The following is a 27658-nucleotide window of genomic DNA, read 5'->3' on the forward strand; positions in this document are numbered from 1 at the left end:
GAGGGGAGCGGGGGCAGAAAAGGGGGAGAGTGGAGGAAGAGGGGACAGAGAAAGAAGTAGGGAGGCAAAGGTGGAGGAATAAGGGGTGCAAGGAAAGGAGGGGAGTGGGGGCATAAAGGGGGTACAGTGGTATGTGTGGGGGATAATAACTTAAAAAAACCCCCACCAAACGGAGAAGTGGAGGAGACGGGGCGGGGGGTGCAGGGAGGACGGACCCCCCTGAACTCCGGGGTGGGTCCGGGCAGGAGGAGGAAGAGGAGGAGGAGGAGGAGGAAGAGGAGGAGGAGCCGCCGGCCATTTGCATGAACCGCGGGGCGGGCGGGTTTGCGCGCACATCGGGCCGCGGGCCGGAGGAGGGGCGGCCGAGGAGGAGGAGGGCGGATGGATCTGCGCATCAAAGTGAGCGACTAGAGCAAAGTTTGGCTCGAGAGGAGGTAGCAGCAACAGCGGAACGCCAACCCCGCGCGGAAAACCAAACCAAACTTTCTTCCGTCGTCCCCCGGCTGCGCTTTCTGCTGCCGCTGCGCCCAGGACCAGCCCGGCCCAGGGGCTCGGACCTCCCTCAACCCCAGCCCCGGGGGGGCGGCTGCACAAGGGACCCGCGCCCACCCGGGAGCCGAGCCCGGAGCCGACAAGTCGGGGCCAGAGTTGGGGCGATCCCCCGTCCCCCCGTCCCGGGGAGCCCCTCCCCCTCCGGGGGACCCCCACCCCGCCCCCCCGCAATGTCGTCCATCCTGCCGTTCACCCCCCCGATCGTCAAGCGCCTGCTGGGCTGGAAGAAAGGCGAGCAGAACGGCCAGGAGGAGAAGTGGTGCGAGAAGGCGGTCAAGAGCCTGGTGAAGAAGCTCAAGAAGACCGGCCAGCTGGATGAGCTGGAGAAGGCCATCACCACCCAGAACATCAACACCAAGTGCATTACCATCCCCAGGTGCCTAGGGCAAGGGGAGAGGGGGCAGGGGGGCGGGGGAGTCGCCCGGAGAGGGCACACGCTTGTCCGCGACCTCCCCGGGGGGAATGGGGGGAGACGCGCTGCCCACCTTGGGTGTGATCCCCGCCTGCTGAAGACGAGGGTAGGGAACTCCCCCCGCTCCCCCCCAAATAAAAACCAAAATCTTCTTGGGACTTCCACCCTGCTCCGAGTTGGAGTCTGGAGAAGTATCCAAAGGTGGGTGGGGTGCGGGGGTGGGAGGGGGAGAGAGAAAGGGGGAGCCCTGTTGGAGTTAGTGGTGCAAGGCTAAGAAGTTTGTGTAGGGCTCTGTCTTTGTTTAGCGTCTCTGGCAGGACCATCCATCCCCGCCCCTCCACCCTTCTTATCCTCCCGCCCTTCCCTGCATCCCCATTCCTCCACTGTATCTCCTTCTTTGCCCCCACACTCCTCTTTTCTCTGCACCCCATTCCTCCACTTTTGTCTCCCTATTCTCCTCCTTTTCCTGTACTCCCGTTCCTCCACTCTACCCACTTTATGCCCCCACTCCCCTCCCCTCCTTTCCTTGCACCCCCTATCCTCCACCTTTGCCTCCCTACTTCTCTCCTTTCTCTGTACCTCTCTTCCTCCATTCTACCCCTTCTGTGTCCCTGCTCCCCTCCTCTCCCTGCACCCCATTCCTCCACTTTTGCCTCCCCACTTCCCTTCTTTCCGTACACCCCTTTTCCTCCACTCTACCCCCCTCTATGCCCCCACTCTCCCTAATTCCCCTCCTTTCCCTTCACCCCCTTCTATGCCTCCCCCTCTCCCCACCCCTCATTACCTCCCCCACTCCCCGCACCCCCAGCTGCTGTGATTTCAGAATTTCAAGCTGCTCGTGCCTTCACTCTCCAGACTAGGTGGTTGTGCATTTTTTTAAACTCAAGGAATGCAGCTCGCACAGCTGAAAGCCTCTTAGAATGGGGCTGTGGGTGAGGGAGCCTGCGTTGGGTGATTGGCAGATTCCTTCCCCCTCACCCCCCCCTTTTTTTCATTTTTGAATTAGCATTTTGTATTTTTAGGTGTGATTCTGCCTTTCTCCCCCACATTCTTTCTTTCTTTCTTTCTTTCTTTCTTTCTTTCTTTCTTTCTTTCTTTCTTTCTTTCTTTCTTTCTTTCTCTCTCTCTCTCTCTCTCTCTCTCTCTCTCTCTCTCTCTCTCTCTCGTTTAGTGCATTTACTTTTCTGTAGAAGGGTGGAAAAAAAAGCATCTTGCTTACAGTGCGTTTCCCAGCGGGTTTGGTCAGAACTATCTGGAATATATCAGGGCCTCAGTGAATGTCCTTTCTTCTGACCATCCATAGGCAGGCTGGCTCTGGGAAGAATGATGTCTTGGGGCTCTAAGAAAAAATGTGGGTACATACAAAAGAATAGAGCTGCATTGTTTGCAAACACATTCATGTCTCTCTCATCTCATAAATCATCACACTATCCCTGGGAAGGAGTTGGTGGGGAGGGGTTTGAAGTCCCTTTTATAGGGAGGGGAAACAGGCCCTGAAAGATTTGCCCACTGACAAGTTTGAAGGAAGGACCAATCTCCTGACCTCCCAGGACTGGAAGATCATTCAAGGGGGTGAATTATCCAGAGTGAATCAGCCTAGTGGATAAAGCTCAGGCCTGGAAGCCAGAGAACCTGGGTTATAATCCCTGGTCCCTTACTTGCTTGCCATATGACCTTGGGCAAGTCACCTAACGTCTCGGGGGTGCCTCAGTATCCTCAACTGCAAAATGGGGATTCAGTACCTCGTCTCCCTCTTCCTTAAACTGTAAGCCCCATGTGGGACAGGGATTGATTAATTTCTATCTACCCCAGCACTTATGGTGCTTGACACACTATGTGTTGAACAAATACCATAAAAAACAAACGGGTTGGGCCTAGGGGGTTTGGCTTTAAGCCCACTCTAGCATGATGATGAACCCCCAGGTCAGCCCCTGACCTCATGAGATCTTTCTGGTAGCAGAGAGGAAACTGGAATCTGGAGTGCTTGAATTGTGCCACCTGGGTTTGCTCCACAGTCCAGCCAGATGAGTGGGAGGGAGAGGGGCACAGGGAAAGTGACCATTTGCTATGCTACAATGCTTTTTCCACTTAATTAGTCTGCCTATGTACATGAAAGAGAAAGAAACACATGTTGCCTTGGTTTTCAATCAGACCCAGTATCCCATAGCCGGTCTGTACAATGCAGCATCTGTTGCGGGTGCCAGGAAAGACCACATTTCTGAAATGCTACTTTAGCTTGGCACTCTTGTCATATGGGCAGATTCTCCCCATAGACCTCCTCTGGTGCTTTCCAACTCTGGGGTCCAGCTGCTCTATGTCGGCGAGGCCAGGAGCAGTGGGTGCACTGGCTTAAGTGGGGCAGAAACAGGGAAAAAAGAAAAAAAAAATCCTTGCGCCGGGAATATGTCTGTACAATTTTGTTGTACTCCCCCAAGCCCTTAGTACAGTGCTCAGGACACAGTAAGCACTCAATAAATACGATCGACTGACACTGTCTTCCCAGAGCAGATGTGTTCTTTCAACCCCAAAAGGACTGAGAAATGGTGTGATGATCCCAGCCACCAGCCAGATGTGGAGGGTTGACTAATTGAGTTCTCCTCCTCTCCTAATTAGCCTGGGAGCCTGATTGACAGTTCAGGTCTGTCCTCTATCCCTTTCCTTTTTAGAAGAGGGTTATGGTAGCAAAACCTGGACATGCTTTTTTCTTTTTTTTTTAATGAATGCAATTTTTTTGTTAGGCTTTAAATACAATGGGTAGCGTTTCCCAAATCGATGTTCTTGACCAGTATCAAGCACCAAACAGTAGTTCAGTAAAGGTACTACTTCCCCTTGTTGGGCTTGAGAAGCTGCCTATGCCTTCAGAAGCGTTTAACCTTTCTGATTCAAATGACTTCACACTTTCCCCTTCCTGGAAGATTTAGAGCTCCCAGTTTTGCCTGCCTTCTCACCACTTCCCCTGCCACTTTCTACTCTTAGGTCAAGGTGATAAGGGGGAGTAAAGGGAAACAATCAACTACAAAAAGCCCCTAAATCAGGATATCTGTACTTGGATGTCCTGCCAACACCTCAAATTGAACAGGTTCCAAACAGAATTCCTCATCTTCCCACCTCCTTCCTTCCCCTGACTTACCTAACACCAGTGGACAACACCTCAAAGTTAACATGCCTAGATAATTTTTCTAAAAAAAGTTCAGTGCATATCTCCCCACTTCTCAAGAATCTTAAGTAGTTGGCCACCCACCTTTGCATCAGACAGAAACTCCTTACCATCAGCTTTAAAGCACTCGATCAGCTCACCCCCTCTTATTTTAACTCCCTAATTTCTGAACTACAACCCAGGCCACTTCCTTTGCTCATCTAAGGCCAGCCTACTCACTGTATCTCTTCTATCTCTCCACCGACCCCTTGCCCACATCCTCCCTCTGGCCGGGAACTCCCTCCCCATCATTTGACAGACCACCACTTGCCTCACCTTCAAAGCCTTATTAAAATCACATCTCCTTCAAGAGGCCTTCCCTGACTAAACTCCCTGACCACAAGGTGCTTACAGTCTAGAGGGGGAGACAGACATTAAAATAAATTATGGATTAGTTCAAAAGTGCTGTGGGGTGAATAGCAAATGCTTTAAGGGTCCAGATTTAAGTGCATGGGTGATGCAGGAGGAGGAATAAGTTTGTTTACCAACTCCGCTAATTATTGTACTCATCCAAGTGCTTAATACAATACTCTGAACACAGGTGCTCAAATACCATTGATTGACAACAGCACTGGGCTCAGCTGGCCACAGTCAGGGAGCGTCTGTCAATCAGATGAGAGTTCGTACTTTTGTGTCGGGAAAAATGGTACGGAGGTTCAGAAACCTCCCTTTCCATCCAGGGTTCTTCTTGCCAGGGTTGATTGGCACCAGATGCAAGAATCTCGCCATACTGATTCAAGTGATGAGGTTTCCCCCTAGGAAAACCCTCTTCTAGTTAACACTGCCTTGTGCAGACAGAGCCAGGGTGACCTATTGGATAGAGCCCAGGACTGGGAATTGCCCCCCCCCCGGGTCCTAGTTCTTGCTCTTTCTGCTGCTCAGTCGCTTCCCCTCTTTGTGCCTCAATTTCCCCACCTGTAAAATGGGAAGAGAATCAATTACTGGTATTTATTGAACACCTTCTGAGTGCAGAGCACTGTACTAAACATTTAGGGGAGTACAATATAAAAGAAGTAAGACCAGCCCGTTCCCACCCCACCCCACTGCCTTTAGAGGTGAACAATAATGGTGCAGGAAGAACTGGGTGTTGCTGGGAAGAAGTGCTGAATTGAGTTATGATATTAAGTGCTAGGGTAATTACAAGATAATCAAAGTCCCTGGGCCACACTGGGCTTAGTCTGAGGAAGGGAGAACAGGGTTTTTAATCTACATTTTACAGATGAGGAAATCGGGTTATAGGGAGGTTAAGTAAATTGCCCAAATGCACACAGCCTTCAGTCAGTCAAGTGGTATTTATTGAGCACTTACTGTGTGCAGAACACTGTCCTAATTGCTTGAGAGAGTACAATATAACAGTAATATAACTGATAGATTCCCTGTCCACAATGAGCTTACAGCCTGGGGGGCATGGAGACAGACGTTAATATAAATAAATTACAGATATGCATTTAAGTGTGTGGGACTAGGAGGGGGGAATGGATAAAGGGAGCAAATCAGGATGACACAGAAGGGAGTGGGAGAAGACGAAAGGAGGGCTGAGTAATGGAAGGCCTCTTGGAGGAGATGCCCTTTCAACAAGGCTTTGAAGTGGAGGAGAGTAATTATCTGTCAGATATGAGGAGAGAGGATGTTTCGGGCCAGAGGCAGGAAGTGGGCAAGAGATCGGCAGTGAGATAGGCGGGATTGAGGTACAGTCAAGTGGAAGAGCCAGACCTTGAACCTAAAATTCCTAACTCTCGTGTTCTTTTCACTAGGCCATGCTGCCTCCCAGAGTTATTGTCCTTTAAGTCTAGAAGCCACTACCAGCCACTGGGAGACTGCTTTATCAAGCAGCTATCAGAGATTTCCCCCCACCCCCGCAGTCTCATCACCCAGATACTGAGGCAAGGACATGCCAGGGGATGCTGGGCTTTCACAAGAACCTGTCATCTTGGTCAGGTGGATGGAGCAACGCTGTGGGAACCAGGACACCTGGATTCTAGGCCCAGCCCTACAAGAAGTGAAAAGCTTTCTGGGACTCACAGCATGGCATATTGGGTAGAACGTGGGCCTGGGAGTCAGAAGGACCTGGGTTCTAATTCCAGCTCTGCCACGTGTCTGCTGTGTGACCTCGGGCAAGTCATTTCACTTCTCTGGGCCTCAATTACCTGGGCCTCTGTAAAATGGGGTTTGAGTGTGAGCCCTATGTGGAACAGGGACCGTGTCCAACCTGATTAACTCGTATCTACTCCAGCACTTAGAAAAGTGCTTGGCACATAGTAATCACTTAACAAATACCATAATTAGGGTCCTGACCAAAGAGTTGCTTGGGATGTTCCTCAACGTGGGCAGGTTCAGAGAGAATCCTGGAAATAGGGGATGGTGAAGACCCCAGCAGATACCAAGGCACCCACCTGCTGGGCCTTGGTGGCATGGGCTGTCATTGGCACTGGGCCACAGTCACAGCAGGCAGGTCTGGTACGTAAGGCACACCGCCCTGGCCTGCATGGACACCTGGTGACTTTTTTTTTTAAATGGTATTTAAGTGCTTACTCCCTTATTTAAGGCATATTCCCTGCCCTCAAGGTACTTACACTTCAACGGACAACCCAGGCATAAACAACATTTACAAGAAGTCAGCACTACAGGCTGTATTGGTGGAGAAATTAATTCCTACACACCCTAGACTTCAGCCTTGTCCTTGGCCTCAAGCTCACTGGTACACTTGGGCAAAGAAGCCGAGTAGTTTGGGATTAAATCTCGGGGAACTCCAGCTAAACTGGAGGCCCCTCTCAGGATTTTACAGTAAAATGGTGATGAGTGGCATAGGTTTCAGACATTGTGCAAAGGGTGTATATAGCAAGAATGTATTATTTCTATATGTGATTAAGAATTTGTGTTAAAAAATGTCAGTCATGGTGGTATCTTTTAACCTTCTACCTCTATCAATGTTTATTGAGCCCTGACTATGTTCAGAACACTGTACTACGTGGACAAAATCCCTGCTCTTGAGAGAAGCAAATTTAGGTTTAGAGGAAAGAGTATGGGCCTGGGAGTTGGAGGACCTGGGTTCTAATCCTTGTTCCACCACTTGCCTGCTGTGTGACTTTGGGCAAGTAACCTAACTTCTCTGAATCTGTTTCCTCATCGGAAAATGGGATTCAGCGCATATTCTCCCTCCTACTTTGAGAACCACGTGAGAAATATGGCATGACTGTAGATTGTAAACTCTTTATGAGCTCTGTTGCATTGTAGTTTCCCAAGTGCTTAGGACAGTGCTCTGCATACAGTAAACACTCGGTAAATGCCACTGGTGGATTTTCCAATTGTTATAGAAACTGTTACTTTCTGATGCACTTTTATTCCCAAAACATTCTTCATTACTTACGTCACTTTTTGTGGTCACAGCAACCTTGAAAGGCGAGTGTCGTTATCTTTGTTTTACATACGGGAAACTAATTTCCCACCTGTGTACACTTTTCCAGCACTTAATACAGTGCTCTGCACACAGTATAGGCCTAATAATTGCTATTACTACTGAGGCATAAAGCAGTTAAGGTCACTTAATAGTCAAGAAGCAGAGTCAGGATTAGAACCCAGGTCCTCTGACTCCCAGACTCTTGATCTTTCCACTACACCTTGTTGCCTCCCGGCTATAATAGAGAAGCATGAATCATTGTCATCAGTGGTATTTATTGAGCGTTTACTGTGCAGAACGCTTACTGTGTACAGACACTGTATTAAACATTTGGGAGCATACAGTACAATACAGTTGGTTGACAAGGTCGCTGCCCACAACAAGCTTACAGTGGGGTTGAGGGTGGGGTGAATATCAAATACCCAAAAGTCACAAATTCGAGTGAATAGATGATGCAGAAGGGCGAGGGAGTTGGAGTAAAAAAAAGCATAAATGGAGAAGGCCTCTTGGAGAAGATGTGACTTTAACAGATCATCCTTTGAGTTTACTAACTTTTCCCCATTTTTGTTCATTCTTTTTGCTATGAAAATGCAAACTTAAGATACAATTACTGCACAAATTAGATAAAATATGGAAGTTCCTGAAAGCCCGGGAAATGATAACCCAACGTTAAGCAGTTTCCCCCCTGATACTGCAGTGATTGAAGCAGAAAACTTGTGCGTGGGAAACAGGGGGGGCAAGGCGAGAGCAAAAGCCTGTAACTCGCTAAGAAACAATGTTTTCCCTCAGCAAGTGACTTTTCTCATGGGAAGAGATTTCTAAGACCAAATTGAAGTGACTGTGATTGAGTCGGGGAGAAGTCCAAGGAGACTGAAATAGCATTAGGATAATTTTTATGCCGCTACTGTCCAGTGATTGACTTTAGGTTTGTATGGACGTCTGCACCTTGGCCCTTCTGCTTTTGAATAAACCAAAGGCGGCAAATAAGCCCCTTTTGCTTTGGGTTTGTTCTCTTTTATGGGAAGAGGTTGGTCAGATGGATTCGTTTTAAGCACTATACTATTTTTTCATTGAGTGTTGAAAGCGGCAATGTTATCTGGCATCCCGATCCAGGTTTTCTAGGAGTGAAGAGTAACTTTTGCAAATGCTCAGACCAGAGGGTAACCGATGTGCACCATATAAATGAAAATAGCAGGGCGGGTTGTGTGCTTTACATTTTAGAATCGTAGCAGGCTATGCCCAGCACCTCTTCCTGTTTCCATTTCAAGAAGATAAATTAAATCTTAAATATGTTTTAAAAAGACATAAGGTTCCGATTTGGTGCCTTGGATTAAATCCAAGAGTTGTGTGTGTGTTTTTTTTTGTCTGCTGCCTTTTTGCAAGGAAGCATTTTTTTTAAATGATTACTTCATTTTAATAGAAAAAGACTGCAGTAATCATTTAACTATGATGAGAAATGCAAGAAGTTGATGGAATCAAGGAATTCTATGCAAGTTTATCACATCAGGAATCCAATTAAAATGAGTTTTTAATAAATATTGGTTTAATAATGTAAACTTGTGATTGCTGTATTATCGTAACCAAAATAAAATTAACAAGATTTAATGGACTGAACGACCATTAATTTTCACTTGTTAATTTATTAGGCGATTTTAATGTTGTTTGATGCACAGTAATACCATTATTCTGCATGAGATACTGTATAAAATAAATAGGTCCAAGCAATGCCTAAAATAAATTGAAATCAGACTTCATTCTCAGCCCTGCCCCTCTCCCTTCCCCCACCTCCTATCAAGTGCAATTAAATGCTCCAAGATTGGAATGCACAGTTCCCTTTCAACAAGGCTCATGAATGGTACTAATTAACTTTTCTCCGTGCCTCCTTTTGATGTTCTTCTGGGTTAAAAAAAAAAAAAGAGGTCCAGTCCTCTTCCCCTCCCACCCCCTCACCCCCTGAGCTGATTGTGTTGGTTGGCAGTGAAGAGAGCAGACTTAAAGAGACAGCCAGAAATGACAAAAAGTCCAGACTCCTCTTTGGATTGGGTGGAGTTTTACAAGCCTTCTCTGATGCTTGCAAGTAGGACTGAGCTTGACTCTAAACAACTGCAGACATGATCTGGCTGTGGGATCTTGCCATTGCTTATTAGTGCCTTTCCCACCGAAGTGTTTGTCTGTGTGTTCATGTGTGACGTGGGTGTACCTTTTTCCTTTTTACCCTTGTTTTGTCTATTCCTTATGCCTTGACGTGGGCTAGTGGAAAGAGCTTGGGCCTGGGAGTCAGAGGACATGATCTCTAATCCCCGTTCTGTCACTTGTCTACTTGGTGACCTTAGGCCAGTCGCTTTACTGCTCTGGATCTCAGTTACCTCATCTGTAGAATGGGGATTAAGTCTGTGAGCCCAAAGTGGGACAGGTACCGTGTCCAACCTGATTATTTTGACTCTTCCTCAGGGCTTAATACAGTGCCTGGTACATGGTAAGAGCTTAAAAGAGACACGTTAAAAAAAACAAAACCACTCTATATAGTGTTGGCCGTCAAATACCCATTGCAGGTGCTCCCTGAAAAAGCTTTATACTTATTAATTTATTGTCCAGCCATTCTGTGATCTTGGTGTGAAATGTAGTGCTTTCCACCCATTTGGTAGAAGTGGAAAAATCTGCTTTGGAACTGCAGCCTCAGGAACTGAAAGCAATTTTATGTCCAACCCCCTCACGGTGATCACTCCAATTAGCAGTAGAACAACAACTGAGGCATTAGACATTCTATTCGGGGCTGAACTGAGAAGCAGCATAGCCCAGTGGATAAGACCTGGGTTCTAATTTCCGTTCTACCACTTGTCTTCTGTGTGACCTTGGGGAAGTCACTTCACTGTGCCTCAGTTACCTTGTCCGTAAAATAGGAATTAAGTCTGTGAGCCCCATGGGGGACAGGGACTCTGTCCAACCTGATTAGCTGTATTTACCCCAGCAATGAGAATAGTGCCTGGCTTAACAAATACCATTATTATTATTATTATTATTGTTGTTAACAAGTACCACTAAAACACACAAAAAACCCTTCTGATTAGTCAACTGTATTTATAAGTCCCAATGTGGGGAGAACACTGTACTAAGCATTTGGGAGAGTATGACAGAATTAGTAGATGTGATTCCTGCTCTCGAGAAGCTTACACTTTTACGGAGAGACACTAAAGTACATTAGAGAGAGAGGAAGAAGTAAAAGGGGATAGGGTGCAAGAGTTAATGCTTAAGTAGATTTAAGGTAATAGCAATTATGGCATTTAGGTGCTTGCTGTGTAATAATGATAATAATAATGGTATTTGTTAAGTTCTTACTATATGCCAGGCACTGTACTAAGCACTGGGGTGGATACAAGCAAGTCGAGTTGGGCACAATCCCCGATCCATTTGGGGATCACAGCAAACATTAGCCTAAGCACTAGGGTACATACAAGATAATCAGATCACAGTCCCTATCTGAAGGGGGCCTCACAGTCTTTATTGAACACCTACCAATCAATCAGTGGTATTTAATGAGCACTTAATGTGTGCAGGGCACTGTACTAAGCTCTTGAGAGAGAACAGCACAACAGAGTTAGTAGACATGATTCTTACCCTCAAGGAGATTACAATCTAGTGGGGAAACCTGACATTACAAAATAAATCTCAGATAGGAGAAGCCACAAAATATAAGGATGTGCACCTAAGTTTGCTGTGTAGGGGTGGGGTGAGTATCAGAGTGCTTAAGGAGTGCAGACCCAAGTTAATAGGTAATTCGAAAGGGAGGGAGAATGGTCAGGAATGGTCTACCCCAGGGCTTAGAACAGTGCCTGACAAGTAGTAAGCACTTGACAAATGCACTAAAAAAAAAAGGGAAGGATTATTCATTCATTCAGTCGTATTTATTGAGTGCTTACTGTGTGCAGAGCACTGTACTAAGCGCTTGGGAAATTGGGATTATTGGAGGAGATAGGATTTTAGTAGGACTTTGAAGAGGGGAAGAATAGTGGTCCTTCAGATATCAAGGGGGAGCGGCAGGCAGGAGAGAGGACTTGAGCAAGGGATCATGGGTGAGAGAGTTTGAGATTGAGGCAGAACGTTAGGTTGGTATCAGAGGAGCGAAGTAAATGTGTGGGTTGGATTCGATCGATCAATGATTTTTATTGAGCACTTGCAGTGGGAAAGGAGTGAGGATAGTATCTATAAATTATTATGTAAAAATTAATAATTGTGGTATTTAAGTGCTTACTTTGTGCAGGGCACTGTACTAGACTGTAAACTCTAGACTGCAAGCTCATTTTCGGCAGGGAACAGGCCTTCCAATTCTGTTATATTGTACTCTCCCAAGCACTTAGTACAGTGCTCTGCACATAGTAAGTTCTCAGTAAATGATTGATTGCTGGGTGTTAGGTCAGTCATTCAGCTCTCCATTCCTCATTTAGATGTGTCCAATGCCTAGTTTTCAGCACTGATGTCAAATAATGTATAGTAAATCAAATTCTTATAGTACATTACAACACATTTCCCTGTTTTTGGAAACTCAAGCTTAGGACAGGAGGTTTCTTTCATGTAATGACCTTTAGAGTATTTAAAATGGTTAAGGTACAGGCACAGAAAAATACCTGTGGAAGGTGATCAGTCATTCATAAGTATGTTTCCTTATTTCATGTAACTATATACAGACCTGCTGTGTGTGTGTGTGTGTGTGTGTGTGTGTGTGTGTGTGTGTAAGCTCAGACTTTTTGTAAGGCAGGATGAGAGTTACAAATAAAACACCATGAGGAAATGCACAAGTTTAGATTAGGATAGTAACTTTACTGCAAATAACCGGAACATGGACTGTGTTCAACCTGATTATCTTGTATCTGCCGCAGCGCTTGGGACAGAGCCTGGTACATTAGTAAGGGCTTAACAAATACCATTAAAAAAAACCCCAACAACAAAGCAACCCACCAACAAAAAAACCACCACATTGCAGTATATTCATTTGACAATTTGATAGGCCAGAGCAGTTCATACTGGATACTTTTCAAGGAATCTTTGTTTTAACCTTTCAAGGCTTCAGATTATTTATTCCAAGTCAGTTTTCACAACTATCAAAGTAGTTACAGTTATTACAAACATGCCAAGTTGTAGTTCCAACTGTAAATTTGACCTATATGGTAGTCATTTTTGTAACATTGTCACAAGTCAAAAAAGCTGTAAGGGGTTTTTACCTAGAATTCAACAGTAGTTGCCAAGAAGGAAAAATGCCTTGATTTTTAAAGGGGGGTTAAAGCTGAGGGTTGTGATGGAAATGGTTCTCATCAAAACACCCATCCACCATAAACACTTTTAATCACTTAATTCACACTCTAGGAGCTCTTATTTTCTCTGTTAATGAAACATGAGACAAGGTCTTGTCCTGGAGAGGGCTTTGGTAGGCAATTTTGCTTTTATTTTGTTACGTTGTTTACTCATTCACCATTTCCTTGAGTTCTTTGTGTATTCACTTATCACTACCCAAACACTTATACAAAGTGTACTAAGAAGCAACACAAACAAACCTTCCTGCCAGCTGAGATTAATCTTATAAGATTGTTTGAGTAAAAATGCACCTTCAGAGCTCCTTTCCCAAGCTTATGGGGAAGGGGCTTGTTGTCAAAGAGGAAACAAAACTCTTACTGCCCCCTACCATTTTCCCACCCCTTGTTTTTTTTTTTTTTAATTGGCTGGCTGAGTAAAAATAAACATTATTGAAAGCAAACTTCTGTGAACTGGTGCCAGTAAGGATTGGGGGCGTGAGGAAGGAGAAATCCTGTGATTCATACTTGGGTCATTGATAGAGTTTTTAAGGGCATGAATGTCCTTCAGACATGCTTGTTATTGTTGAATGTTTAGTGAACGCCGATCAAGTCGGTGGAAATCTCCCGTCGGGAATGACGGATAGGCTTCGGTCCTGAGACTTCCGGACAGAGAGTCAGAGTGGAGGATTGAGTTTGGAGCCCGTGGTTTGTGTCGCTCAGGCTCTCTCGACTCTCCAGCTCTTGTTCCCACCTAATAGCATTTCCTGCTCTCCGAGAGCTTCCATTGCCTTCCAAGTAGCACCCTCTACTGAGCATGCTCAAAAACCCATGTGGGAATCCTCCTCACCAACCATATTTTTCGAGCACTGCTCGTGGCACTTAGCCAATATTGTAGGCCGAAGAAATGTAAACCCCGGTCTCTGGCCTTCAGGAGTTTATAGTCTGTAGGAATTAGTAATTATTTATAGAAATTTTTTTATGGTATTTGTTAAGCACTTACTATGTGCCAGGCGTGTACTAAGCACTGGGGTGATTACAGATTAATCTGGTTGGACACAGTCCGTGTTCCTCATGAGGCTCACTGTCTTAATCCCCATTTCACAGATGAGGTAAATGAGCCAAAGAGAAATGAAGTGATATGCCCAAAGTCACACAGCAGACAACTAGCAGAGTCAGGATTAGAACCTAGGCCATGCTGCTTCTCATTATTATTAATTAATAATCGGGAGGCAGTGTGGTCTAATGGAAAGCACACAGGACTTGGGGTCAGGAGGCCCGGGTTCTAGTCCCAACACCGCCACTTACCAGTTGTGGAACCTCGGCACACCACTTTTCTGGGCCTCAGTTTCCTCATCTGCACAATGGTAATTAAGTTCCTGTACTCCCTTCATTTTCAGATTGTGAGTCTTGTGGTACAGGGACTGAGTCTAATGTGATTATCTTGTATAATAATAATAACTATTGTGGTATTTTTTAAGTGCTTACTCTGTGCCAAGCACTGCACTAAGTGCTGGGGTAGATATAAGATTATCAGGTCCCTCTCCGACACTCATGGTGTAGGTAGGAAGGAGAACAGGTATTGAATCCCCATTTTGCAGATTAGGGAACTAATTCCCAAAGAAGTGAAATGACTTACCCAAGGTCACACAGCAGGCAATCATTAGAGCTGGAGTTAAAAACCCAGATCCTTGGACTTCCAGACCTATGCTCTTTCCACTAGGCCATGCTGCTTCCCTAGCTCTTGGCTTTATATACATATCTTTATATTGTAAATTACTTGTTTATTCACATTAATGTCTGTTTCCCCTTCTAGACTGTAAACTTGTTATGGTCAGGGAATGTTTCTGCTAATTCTGTTGTATCGTACTCGCCCAAGAGCTTAGTAAATTGCTCTGCACATAGAAGCACTCAATAGAGAAGCAGCATGGCCTAGTGGATAGAGCACAGGCCTGGAAGTCAGAAGGACCTGGATTCCAATCCTGGTTCTGCCACTTGTCTGCTATGGGACCTTGGGCAAATCACTTCATTTCTCTGTGTCTCAGTTCCCTCATCTGCCAAATGGGGATTAATACTATGAGTTCCATGTGGGGTATGAACAGTGTCCAATCTGATTATCTTGTAACTGCCCCAGTGTTTATTCATTCATTCATACATTCAATCATATTTATTGAGTGCTTACTGTGTGCAGAGCACTGTACTAAGCACTTGGGAAGTACAAATTGGCAACATATAGAGGTGGTCCCTACCCAACAGCGGGCTCACAGTCTAGGAGGGGGAGAGAGACAAAACAAAACATGCTAACAAAATAAAATAAATAGAATAGTAAATATGTACAAGTAAAATAGAGTAATAAATATGTACAAACATATATACAGGTCCTGTGGGGAGCAGAAGGAGGTAGAGCTGGGGGGATGGGGAGGAGGAGGAGAGGAAGGAGAGGGCTCAGTCTGGGAAGGCCTCCTGTGAAGGAGGTGAGCTCCCAGTAGGGCTTTGAAGGGAGGAAGAGAGCTAGCTTGGTGGATGTGCGGTGTTACGGAACTTATGTTCCAGGCTTAGTACGGTGCCTGGAACATGAGTGCTTAACAAATACCCTTAACAACTATAAATATGATTGTTTGGCTACTGCTTAGCAAATAAGGCACTTAATGAATACTATTATTAATAGTAGTAATAATTTTGGGAATCCTGATTGAGTGCCTTGTTTGGAGATCTGCCTAGAGCGTTTATCTGGAATCTGAAGTCTAGCGGCTGCTGGGGTCACAGCAGAGTACACGGAAAGTTCCGTATTCTCTGGAAACTTCTTGATCTAGAATTTCAGCACTGATGCAGATGTGTGTGTCAAGCACATTAAGTACGTACACAGGTAAAATCTACAGTGTCCCCATCAAATTGAAGATATCGATATATAAAGTCTCAGTAGAGGGCTTTGCACACAGTAGCTATGCACTAAATAGCACTGAATGAATGAATATGTGTCTTATCTAGATACTGTGTGCCCAAGTGTTTTTTCTCTTCCTCTTCTGTTCCTTTACAAGGAATAGGAAAGTGATTTCCCCTACCCCTTGAAATCAAAGGGTGGTGTTGGTGAATAAAATGGAATTGGCAAAGAGAGGGAGGTGAGTGTGAAATTACCATTAAATACTTGCAGAAAGAAGAGAAGGGGGCATTTGTTTGGGGCAGCGGCAGATGGGTGTGGGCTGCTGAAGTTGTAGTAGAAATGGTATTTATTGAGCAACCGATGAGTGCAATTCACCATACTACGCACTTGTGGAAGTAAATCAGAAGCACAAGACCTGAAGGCCTTGAACCTTGCATTGGGAAGCAGTGTGGCTTATTGGAAAGAGCTGGGTGACCTTGGATTAGCTTGTTAACCTCTCTGGGACTCAGTTTCCTCATCTTTACAATGGGAATAAGATGCCTGCTTTGCCCTCCTCTTAGATCGTGAGCCTCAGTGTGATTATCTTGTATCTTCTAATAAATGGATGGTATTTGTAAAGTGCTTACTATGTGCCAGGCTACATATTCAGTGCTCGGCTAGATTCAAGCTAATCAGGTCGGACCCAGTCCATGTCCCACGTGGGGCTCTGTCTTAACGCCCATTTTACAGATGAGATAGCTGAGGCCAAAAAAGTGAAGTGACTTAAGCAAAGTCACCCAGCAGACAAGTGACTGAACTGGGATTAGAACACAGCTCCTTCTGATTCCCAGGCCTGTTCTCTATCCACTGTCAATTTTATTTATTATTTTCATCATTATTAACATTATTAGTGATAATAACAGTGGTACTTGTTAAGTGCTTACTGTGTGCCAAGCACTGTTCTAAGCACTGGGGTAGATAAAAGTTAATCAGGTCGGGCACAATCCATGTCCCACTAGGGACTTACACTCTAAGCCCCATTTTACAGATGAGGTAACTGAGACAGAGGGAAGTTAAATGATTTGTCCAAGCTCTCACAGCACACATGTGGTGGAGCTGGGATTAGAACCCAGGTCCTTCTGACTCCCAGGCCCGTGCTCTATCCACTAAGCCATTCTCCTTCCTTATTGAGCCCTTACTGTGTGCAAAGCACTGTACTAAGCGCTTGTGAGAATACAACACAACAATATAACAGCCACATTCCCTGCTATTTCTCATGGATGCTTGATGTAGGAAGAAAAATGAACCAGCTAGGCACTGGGAAGAGGACTGTAGGAACTACAACTTAATGACATGCAGGATTGTGAGCGGGAAGGAAAGCATCTATAGAATACAGGCAGAACAGCTACACAGTCAGTCAATCATATTTATTGAGCAGTTACTGTGTGCAGACCAGTGGACTAAGCGCTTAGGAGAGTATAATAGAACAATATAACAGACACATTCCATGCTCACAGTGAGCTTAGAGTTGGGAACTTCCATGTTTGTTAAGTCTGGGAGCCTGGTTCAGGTTAGGGGAGGATGATTAACTTAATTATTGCTTATTGCCTGATAAGAGTTTGGCTTCCATCCAAGGCCCATAGTCCTTGGTCAGAGCTTCTCCTTCTCTTTGGTCACCCCCCCTCCCTTCCTCATGCCCCCCACCCACCTTGCTTCCATACCAGCAGGAAAAGACCCAGTTACCGGAAGCAGGCATTTTAGCATGGAGGGGTGAGGAAGAGGCCAGTGAATCAGACAAAAGAGGCAGAGTAGTTTCTTCAAAATTTCTCTCCCATGTTTGTACCCCTTCAGCCCCCTGCTAGACCACAAGCTCCTCGAGGGGCAGCGATCACACCTCTCAACTCTGTTGTGTTGCACTCTCCCAAGTGCTTAGTACAGTGACCTGCAATAAATACCACTGATTGAGGGAAGAATGTCTGCCATCTCTACTGTATTGTACTCTCCCATGCGTTTAGTACAGTGGGCTGCACAAAGTAAGCGCTCAGTACATACCACTGATCCAATGAGGGAGAGAAAAGACTAAAGCAGGAAGTAGTACGTGACAGGATGAAAAAGTAGAAGTAATTTTATTTTCTGAGCCCTGATGAATGTATTGCATGGCACTCAGCATTTGGGTAAGTGCAGTAGAACCTGAATATGCAAATAAAAATATACAAATAAAAAATGTACTTATTTATAAAAGTGCCCCATATTTCTCGTGGGCCTGAAGGTTTCATATGGACTTTGGACTCAAGCAAACTACTATGATTTGGGGGCGGCGCAGATGATGCAGTGTCAGAATAAATTCAGTTGTGTGATGGAGTGTGGTTGGGTTCTTAGTTTGCGTTTTCCAAATAGATTATTCTTTTCCCCCTTCTCTTCCCTCCCCTCTTCCCCCCACCTCCACCCCCTGCAAAAAAAAATCTCTGCCAACAAGTCACTCTGAGATTACAAAGCTTGGTTTGGGGATTGACAGGGGGTACTCACTTCCTCCAGTACAGAGCATGTGTGGCTATTTTTGATGATTCAGTCAGCTAAGTGGTTCAGGAATGAGTGCTACCTGAAGGGTTAATGTTTACTTCCACTCCCCCCCCACCCCCACACCCACTTTCTTGGAATGGACAGACTGATTTCATCATAACATACTCTTCAGGGTTATCCCTCTTGTTGGATAGTCTGCAGATCCAATCAAAGAAGCTGATTTGAAGGATTTTTTTTTTTTCACCAGCTTGAGGCTGAGGAGGAGGTTAGAGGTGCCATTCTTTAGCTGCTGCCCTGGCATTTAGCTTCTTCTATTAATTCATTTTTGCACATATCTCCTGCATCTGAGGGGCCAGAATGTGAACAAATGTGCAGAAAAAAAATCCCTTTTGAGGAGAGGCAGATTTGGGGGTTTTTGGTTAATGAGAGAGAGGAAGAATGGGAAGGATTAGAATTAGCCTGAATTAGTCTGAATTAGACTCTGCTATTTTTCCTCTCTGTAATTTAGTTTCATGTCTGTCTCTTCCACTAGGCTGTAAGATTCTTGTGGGCAGAGTTTGTGTCTATCAACTCTACTGTGATATTCTTTCCCAAGCACTTAATACAGGACTCTGCACACCGTAAACACTCAGTAAATAACAAATATCATTGCTCCACATAAGGAAGAGGAAATGGAGAACTAGGTAATCCTCTGGTGAGTTTAAGCAGTGTAGACAACTAAATATATCGTCCCAGTTACCCTCATTTTCTCCCAGTAGGGTTTATTGTTTTCCTTAAACTTGCCCAATATTCCTTCAGTTCTCAATTTTACCTAAGCAGAGTCCAACAAGGGGGAGAAAATATTATTTGTCAGCTCCCTGAGGGCAGGGAATGTTGTCCAGCAACTCTGTTGTACTCTCCCAAGTGCTTAGTACAGTACTCTGCACACAGTAAATGCTTAATAAATACCAGTGATTAACTGATGGGGTGAATATTGCCAGGACTGAAAATGCTTTGTATAGACAGGATGCCTATGTACTTTTTAAAAATGGCTTTTGTTCAACGCTTACTGTAGGTCAAACTCATTCTAAGCACTGGGGGAGTACAAGTTAATTAGGTCAGACACAGTCCCTGTCCCAGATGGGGTTTAACTTCTAATGTATTAGCTAAAACCTTCTGGGGTGAAATTTGTGTTTTCTTCTGCTGACTCTGTTTTAACAAAACAAGCAGGGTATCCCAGGAGATAGAGCATGGGCCTGGGAGTCAGAAGGACCTGGATTCTATTCCCTGCTCTGCCATTTGTTTGCTGTGTGATCTTGGGCAAGTCACTTTATTTATCTTTGCCTCAGTTACATCACCTGTAAAATGGGGATTGAGTGTGAACCCCGTGAGGTACATGGACTGCATCCACCTGATTAACCTGTATCTCTCCCAGTGCTTAGTACAGTGCCGTGCACTTAGTAAATGCTTAACAAATACCATTTTAAAAAAAAATTTGGGGGGAGGGGGGTAGAAAGGGATCAGTGCAGCACTGCCACCCCTAATGAATTTCCAATAGTGACCCCGTCAGTGAAGGACTCCAAAGCCAACAGGAGCTGAAAAGGCTTCTGAGCATTCCCAACCTCAGGAAGTTTGTAATCCTGAAGGGAATAAGTTTTAATCAATCAGTCAGTGGTATTTATTGAGCATTTACTGTGTTCTTGAGAGAGTACAATGTGACAGAGTTGGCAGACAATTTCCCTGCCCATAGCAAGCTCACAGTCTAGAAAGAGAGACAGACATTAGTGTAGAGAAATTAACAATGTGGACATAAGTGCTGCGGGGCTGAGGGAGGGCTGAACTAAGGGTGCAAATCCAAGCGCAAGGGTGACACAGAAGGGAGTGGGGGAAAAGGAAATGAGAGTTAAAACTGCCTTCTGCTGTATCCTCAGTACCTCAGTTTGTGCACCCTGTATTTAGGGGTTGGAGATGAGAGGGCAAGGAGATGTGTGTATGTGTGCAAAAGAGAGATGACTGAGGCCACCTTGTCCTCTCTGGTTTCTGCCCCTTAGGAAGGTACCCTCTTTCCCTTCCAAGGTGAGAAGGAATTGGGCCTCGGCTCATCCTGGTTCCTTTTGGCTGGTGCCGTTGGGTTCTGTTGTGATTGGGCAAGTCTTTGGGCAAGTCACATCACTTCTCTGGGCCTCAGTTACCTCATCTGGAAAATGGGGATGAAGACTGTGAGCCCCCTGTGGGACAACCTGATCACCTTGTAAACTCCCCAGCGCTTAGAACAGTGCTTTGCACATAGTAAGCACTTAATATAAATGCCATCATCATTATTATTATTGGCAGCTCAGGTGGGCGGAAGGTACTCAAAGATAGACTGCAGGTGGGTGGGAAGAGACTGTAAGCTCCTTATGGGCAGGGAATGCGACTATCCACTCCATTTTGTTGTGCTCTCCCAAGCACTTAGTAGAGTGCTCTGCAGGACAGTCAATGGTATTTATTGAGTGCTTCCTGTGTGCAGAGCACTGTACTAAGTATTTGGGAGTGTACAATTCATTCATTCATTCAATCATATTTATTGAGCACTTACTGTGTGCAGAGCACTGCACTAAGCACTTGGGAAGTACAAGTTGGCAACATATAGAGACGGTCCCTACCCAACAATGGGCTCACAGTCTAGAAGGGGGAGACAGACAACAAAACAAAATGTGCAACACGATTGATGGGGAGGAGAAGAAGAAAGGCAGGGGCCAGTCTCACCCCTCCCCATCTACCCCTTCCCACCCCTTTCCATTTACCTCCCTCCCTCCCTACCCCCAGTCCATTCTGGCTGCTAGGTAATAATAGTAACAATAATAATAAGAATAATAATAGTGGCATATAAGTGCTCACTATGTACCAGGCTCTGTACTAAGCAGTGGGATAGATACAGAGAAGCAGCATAGCCTAGTGGATAGAACATGGGTCTGGGAGTAAGGAAACTGAGGCCCAGAGAAGTGAAGTGACTTGCCCTAGGTCACCCACCAGGCAAGTGGCAGGGCTGGGTTTGGAATCCAGGTCGTCTGACTCCCAGTGGATGCTGCTGCTTCTCTAAGTAGAACTGGGAGGAAAGTTTATACTGGGGATTTTTATTTTACTTTATTTTTAATAGCTCATTATCAGATACCAATAATCTGAAAGATATCACTGGTAATGGACAAAGATTTTGTCTTATTTTATGTTAATGGCTCACCACTTTCCTCCAACCCTTTGTCATGCTATTTCAGCTGTAGTATTGACTTTTGCTTTCACTGTGGTAAGTGCATGAAGCTCAGAAATATTACTGTGGGTAACCTCTGCAGCGTGACTTACAAACACACACACACTCTCTCTCTCTCTCTCTCTCTCTCTCTCTCCAGTTGAATTCTTAAGCAGCTTATGAGGCAACATCTTTCCTTTCTCCTTTTCCTTCTCCCACCTCTCCCCTCTTATCTCTTCCCCTACCCCTTTCTCCTCCCACCTCTTCCTCTCTTCCTCTTAGTATACCCCCCCACCCCCATCAATCATCCCTCCATAGACTACAGAAAAAAAAACCAACTGGAAGCTGTGAAAGTATTCTTGATTTGACTACAAACTGCCTAACCAATCAATTGCCTTGGGAGAATTCCCCATCCTGCAACTGTAGGGACAAAAGGGAATAATACATGCAGACTGAGGAAACCAGTCTTGCAATTATTATTGTAATGTTTTTAGAGAAAAGTTTTTGTAGATTTTTTTCAGTATTTCAGCTTTTAAATCATATGCGTCTCAATTTTAGATATTTGTTTGGTTCCTTCCAGCTGGTTTGTGTTGGTTGGAGATGCTCACTGAATCAAGGCAGAGGCTAGGTCTGTGTAAATATCAGAATTCCATAAATGTTTGGGGTGAACCATAGCTAGTTGGCAAAATATCCACATTTTCACTTTACCCAGTACCGTGGTTGTGAGAAGTGGCGTGGCATAGTGGATAAGGCATGGGCCTGGGAGTCAGAAGGACATGGGTTCTAATCCAGACACTGCTTCTTGTCTTCTATGTGACCTTGGGCAAGTCACTTAACTTCTCTGTGCTTCAGTTATCTCATCTGTAAAATGGGGATTAAGACTGGGAGCCCCTCCGGGGAAAGGTACTGTGGCCCACCTGACTACCTTATATCTACTTCAGTGCTTAGAACAGTGCCTGGCACATAGTAAGCGCCTAAGTAATACCATAAAAAAAAACCCTGCTTAGCTTGTATCTCCCCCAGCACTTAGTGCACTGTTCAGGACTCTGAAAATGTGGATTCGGTTCAGGCTCCACCTGAGGCCTCCAAGTTCAAGGACTGAAACCAGCTGAAGGTCTGCAGGATCTCTCCATCTCCATCCCTATCGGCACGCAGAAGACTGAGTGAGGGGAGCGCCAAGCCCGCTCCCTCTGCCAAGCCAAGCAAATAGGTGGCCGCTTCCTCTCCCACTCGGGTAGAAGCCTTTTTGCTGGGTTGCCACTGCTGCAGTCTGCATTTGTTGTGGAAGTCTGTTCAGTCCAAACAGATTTTGTTTTCCTCTGGCCCCTTCACATCCTCCTGACTAGAAGGGGCCCATTGAGAACACCCATTGAGGCCAGTGGAAGTTTCCATTTTCCTCGAAACCCTTTTCTGGGTGTGTAAAGAATGTGGCCAGGGGAGCTTTGGGTGTGAATTGGCCATCCTGGAGTGCAGTTGGCAACCGTCATGGACCGACTTTTTTTTTTGGGGGGGGGGGGAGCATTTATTTGCTCACTACACATAAGTACTGTACATATCTGTAATTTATTTATTTTAATGTCTGTCTCCCTCTCTGGACTGTGAGTTCATTGTGGTCAAGGAATGTGTCAGTTTATTGTTATATTGTACTCTCACAAGCGCTTAGTACAGTGGTTTGCACACAGTAAACATTCAATAAATGTGATTGAATGAATGAATGAAGTGCCAGGTATTTTACTAAACCCTGGATTAGGAACAAGCTAATCAGGTTGAACACTGCCTACCTCCCAGGTGGGGCTCACAGTCAATCCCTGTTTTACAGATGAGGGAATTGAGGCCCAGAGAAGCCGATTGACTCACCCAAGGTCACACGACAGACGGCTGGCGGAGCCAGGATGAGAATGTGGGACCTTCTGACTCCCAGGCCTGTGCTCTGTCCACTAGGCCACACTGACTCCTGGGCCTGTGGTCTAGCCACTAGGCCATGCTGCTTCTCTGAGATCACTGTTTCTCTGCAGTCGCCTGAGAAGCTGCAGCCTCTCCAACCTGTCTGGTGTCATAATCCGTGATCTCGGCTTGGGAGCAATCCAGGTTTTGCCAAATCCCTGCACCCTGTTGACTTTGGAGGGACCTGGAGTGTTGGGCGTTTGTCAATCATTGCTTATGAAAGGGAAGTAAAGTCATATTTGTCTAGCTTTTGTGGGCTAGGCATTTGTATTACTTTGGGGCCAGTGGGGAAGTGGTTTTTGGTGAGATGGTGTCATAATAAATGCATACCAAGGCCTTTGACCTTGGAGTTGGTAAACCTTAGCGGGGTGGCCCCAGTGCTGAGGGAATCGGAAGCAGTGTTGTCTTATCATGGAAAGAGCTCGGGCCTGGGAATCAGAGGACCTGGGTTCAAAACCAACCCCCATCTTCTGCCTGCTGGGGGACCTAGGGCAAATCACTTAACTTCTCTGTGCTTGTGTCCTCATCTTGTGTTCTTGTGTTCTCAGTAGAGAAGCAGCGTGGCTCAGTAGAAAGAGCACGGGCTATTGGAGTCAGAGGTTGTGGGTTCAAATCGCGGCTCCATCAATTGTCAGCTGTGTGACTTTGGGCAAGTCACTTAACTTCTCTGTGTCTGTTCCCTCATCTGTAAAATGGGGATTAAGACTGTGAGCCCCACATGGGACAACCTAATCACCCTGTATCTCCCCCAGTGCTTAGAACAGTGCTTTGCACATAGTAAGTGCTTAACAAATACCATTATTATTATTATTATTGTTATTATTATATTATTATCTGTAAAATGGGGATGACGTCCCCATGCCTTGGGTATGATTGCAGTAGGCAGGGAATGTGTCTGTTTATTGTCGTACTCTCTGAAGCGCTTAGTACAGTGCTCTGCATGCAGTAAGTGCTCAATAAATGTGATTGACTGACTCCCTCTCCCCCTTAGAGAGTGAGCCCCTTGTGGGATTAGGCACTGTGCCCCATCTGCATTTGTCTATATCCACCCCAGTGCTTAGTGCAGAGCTAGGCACATAATACTGAACAAAAGGCATGATGAAGCTGATTAATCATTACTAAGACTGGGTTTCCCAAATGGGATAGGGATGGTGCATGATGTGATTCTATCTACCCCCACTTCTTATCAATAATAATAGTAATAATAATAATAATGGTATTTATTAAGTGCTTACTACGTGCCAGGCACTCCACTAAGTTCTGGGGTGGATACAAGCAAATGGAGTCGGACACAGTCCCTGTCCCACGTGGGGCTCAATCTCAATCCCTATTTTACAGATGAGGGAACAGGCCCAGAGAAGTGACCTTACCCAAGATCACACAGCAGACAACTGTTGGAACTGGGATTAAAACCCATGACCTTCTGACTCCCAGGTTCTATCCACTATGAACCCCATCTGGGACATGGACTGAGTCCAACCTGCTTAGCTTGTATTTACCGTAGCACTTAGAACAGTGCTTGGCACATAGCGCCTAACAAATACCTGTGTGTGTGTGTGTGTGTGTGTGTGGGTGTGTGTGTGGGTGTGTGTGTGTGGGGGGGTGTGTACACACGTACACATCCTCTCCTGCAGGGAGGGTTAGGGAGACTGGGGGAGGGAAGACCAAGGGCATGAGAAAAGCAAGCCACTTGAAATCCCTCTTTCCGATAGTACAGTGCCAAGCATTTAGTATATCGCTGTACCCACAGCAGAAAAGTGGTGGAGCCAGGATTAGAACCCAGGTCCTTCTGACTTCCAAGTCTGAGCTCTATCCACTAGGCCATACTGCTTCTCAAGTATAAAGCAGCATCCCTGTATTCTTCCACTAGGCCATACTGCTTCTCAAGTATAAAGCAGCATCCCTGTATTCTTCTCAGCAACTAGTTACAGTGTTGGGCCCATTTGGAAGGGCTCAATTTGGGTTATTGGTTGGTGCCTGCTGGGGAGATGTCCAATCACAGAAGTCCCTACCCCGGGATCACTTCTCCCCGGAGATCTCTGGGGCCGGTGCTCCGAGAAGCACTTTGGGAAACAACTAGGTCATGTGTCTTTATCTCCCTTAGACAGTTCTAACTCAGTTTTCTTGTTCAGCCCTTTTCGACTCTCTCAGCCATCAGTGGGAAGCCGTTTGAATCTGGGCCTCCAGACAAGATTCTTACCGCTTGTTGTCGTAAATTTTCCTGTGTTTTTTTTTCTTTTATTTCTGCCCCCTCACCCCCTCCAGAGAGGTCTCCCTTGCCAGATTCCCTCTTCGATTACCATCTGCCTACCCAAATTCACCGTAGTTTCAGTTGGACAGCCTTCAATTTCTGGCCCACCATGTTGCCACTCTCCACCATTCATATACCGACAGCTTCTCCGCGTAGAGGATAGAACACTGGCCTGGGAGTCAGAAGGTCATGGGTTCCAATCCTGACTCTGCTTCCTGTCATGTGATCTGGGGCAAGTCAGTCACCTCTCTGGGCTTCAGTTACCTCGTCTGTAAAATGGGGATTGAGACTGTTATAAGCCCCACATGCGACAGGGACCGAATCCAACCTGATTTGCTTGTAACCACCCCAGCACTTAGTACAGTGTTTGGCATGTAGTAAGCGCTTAACAAATACCAAAATCTATGGAGGTGGGTTAGTTTTCTCTCAAGGATGGGGAGCAGTTATCTGTGTATTTGGTGGGGGTGTTTGTTGTTTGAGAGATGCCAGAATCGCTCATGCTCCGATTCTAGTGTCAAGAATGAACTTTGCCCTGGAACCGTATTGCGTTTCAGTCTATCTGCACCAAGAGCATATAATCATTCATGATTACCAGAGTCACGGGGGCAGATAAGTCAGCCGATATTAGAACAAAGGGCAGAGTCACCAAGAAATGAAGATGGGGGAAGGAGAGAAAAGTCAGACCTGTACTTTCCGGGCACCAGGATGCAAGTTTCCAGTAAACCTCTCCCTGCTTTAAATTTGCGTTGAATTTCGTGTTTATGCTCTTGGGGCTTTGAAATGAATTTGTCGTTCCAGTATGCCAGCTGTATGGGGAATAGGATAAAACACACCAAGCCCACTGGAAGTTGTGGTTTGAATTTGAATTGTGCTACTTAGCCTGCTCCCTGCCAGACTTTGCTGGTTTGAAACCTCTGACATGAGTAGGTGCAAAATGGGAATGGAAATAGAAACATAAGTACACTGTCCTGCAAAAGGATGTCCCTCATTTGGTCATCATCAGGTGTACACTGTGCAGCCTGTGGAGTTTGGTTTTTATTTTGTGTGTGTGTGGGAAGGGGGGTGTTGTTTTTTTATTACGTTCACTCTCATCTTGGGCTTTGTTTTCTTGGTTCCTCCTTCAGTGTTATAGAAGCCACCCTGGCTGCTCACAAGCCCCCTTGGTGAACTGCCTATGTCAAAGTGGCGCCCTGCTCCAGGTTTAGGCCCAAAAGCACCAGGCTGAGTCAGCCAGTCATATTTAGTGAGCACCTACTGTGTGCAGAGCACTGTACTAAGCTCTTGGAAGAGTACAATAGAACAGTGTAACAGATATATTCCTTGCCCACAATGAGCTTACAGTCTAGAGGCCCCGCGGGTGGGTAGAATTGATGTCCCCCTGGCTGTCCGATGGGGTTACCAGGCCACGGCTGGGACTCGTGCTCCACGAAGGCCAAGGTGGCCATCGGGACCAGGTCTGGGTGGTGTTAGGAGTTGTAGAGGGGGAAGATCCTTGTGGGGCTGGGATGGGTCAGAGAAAAACCACGAAGAGAAAGGCAGACCAGCTACAGCTGATGCCATGGGGGCGGTAGGAAAGGAAGCCCGCGCGCGTTCTGTTTTCCTTCTTTTTCACACTACTTTTATTTCAGGCATGCTAGGAAGGCTATTTCCGAACCTTCTCATTTAACACCAGCGGCTGTTCTTGGGGTTATGTGTGTCGTGGGGCGGGGGAGAATGGCGTCTTGTTGCAGCGTTGAGACAAGTGTTTGGGAATGGGCCGGGGGTGGGTGTGGGGCTTGCAGGTTAGAGAAACGAAGCCCCGGTTGCCAGGGGGAACCATTCTCCAAGATACAGAGAATAGCGAGCTGGGAAAGGGAACCGGCCTGGTGATTTCGCATTCTGTACCATTGGCGTCCCAGAATGCCACAAATCAACAAAGCTTTCTATTAAAAGTAAACAAGCCTCAGTGTATGCAAACTGAACAGCCTTTCTGTTGAAAATGAGCAGGCTGGGATGCCAGCTAGGACTGACCCACGGGCAACAGCCTTCAAAGCAGTTTC

At 45.8% G+C, this 27658-nt stretch overlaps 1 protein-coding gene across 2 annotated transcripts in view; it reads left to right on the top strand.

Annotated features, from left to right (window-relative positions):
- Nucleotides 1-384: 384 nt before the first annotated feature.
- Nucleotides 385-27658, top strand: part of SMAD3 (SMAD family member 3) — a 133753-nt gene continuing 106479 nt past the window's right edge. The window contains exon 1 of one of the 2 annotated variants that reach the window (XM_038767130.1): nt 385-928. In XM_038767130.1, coding sequence (XP_038623058.1) covers nt 723-928 — 206 coding nt within the window. In that variant the 5' untranslated portion in view covers nt 385-722. The remainder of the gene's footprint in view (nt 929-27658) is intronic. The other variant, XM_038767128.1, reaches the window with a different exon arrangement.

This window comes from Tachyglossus aculeatus, chromosome 26, assembly GCF_015852505.1.
Source record: "Tachyglossus aculeatus isolate mTacAcu1 chromosome 26, mTacAcu1.pri, whole genome shotgun sequence".
Classification (NCBI taxonomy): Eukaryota; Metazoa; Chordata; class Mammalia; order Monotremata; family Tachyglossidae; genus Tachyglossus; species Tachyglossus aculeatus.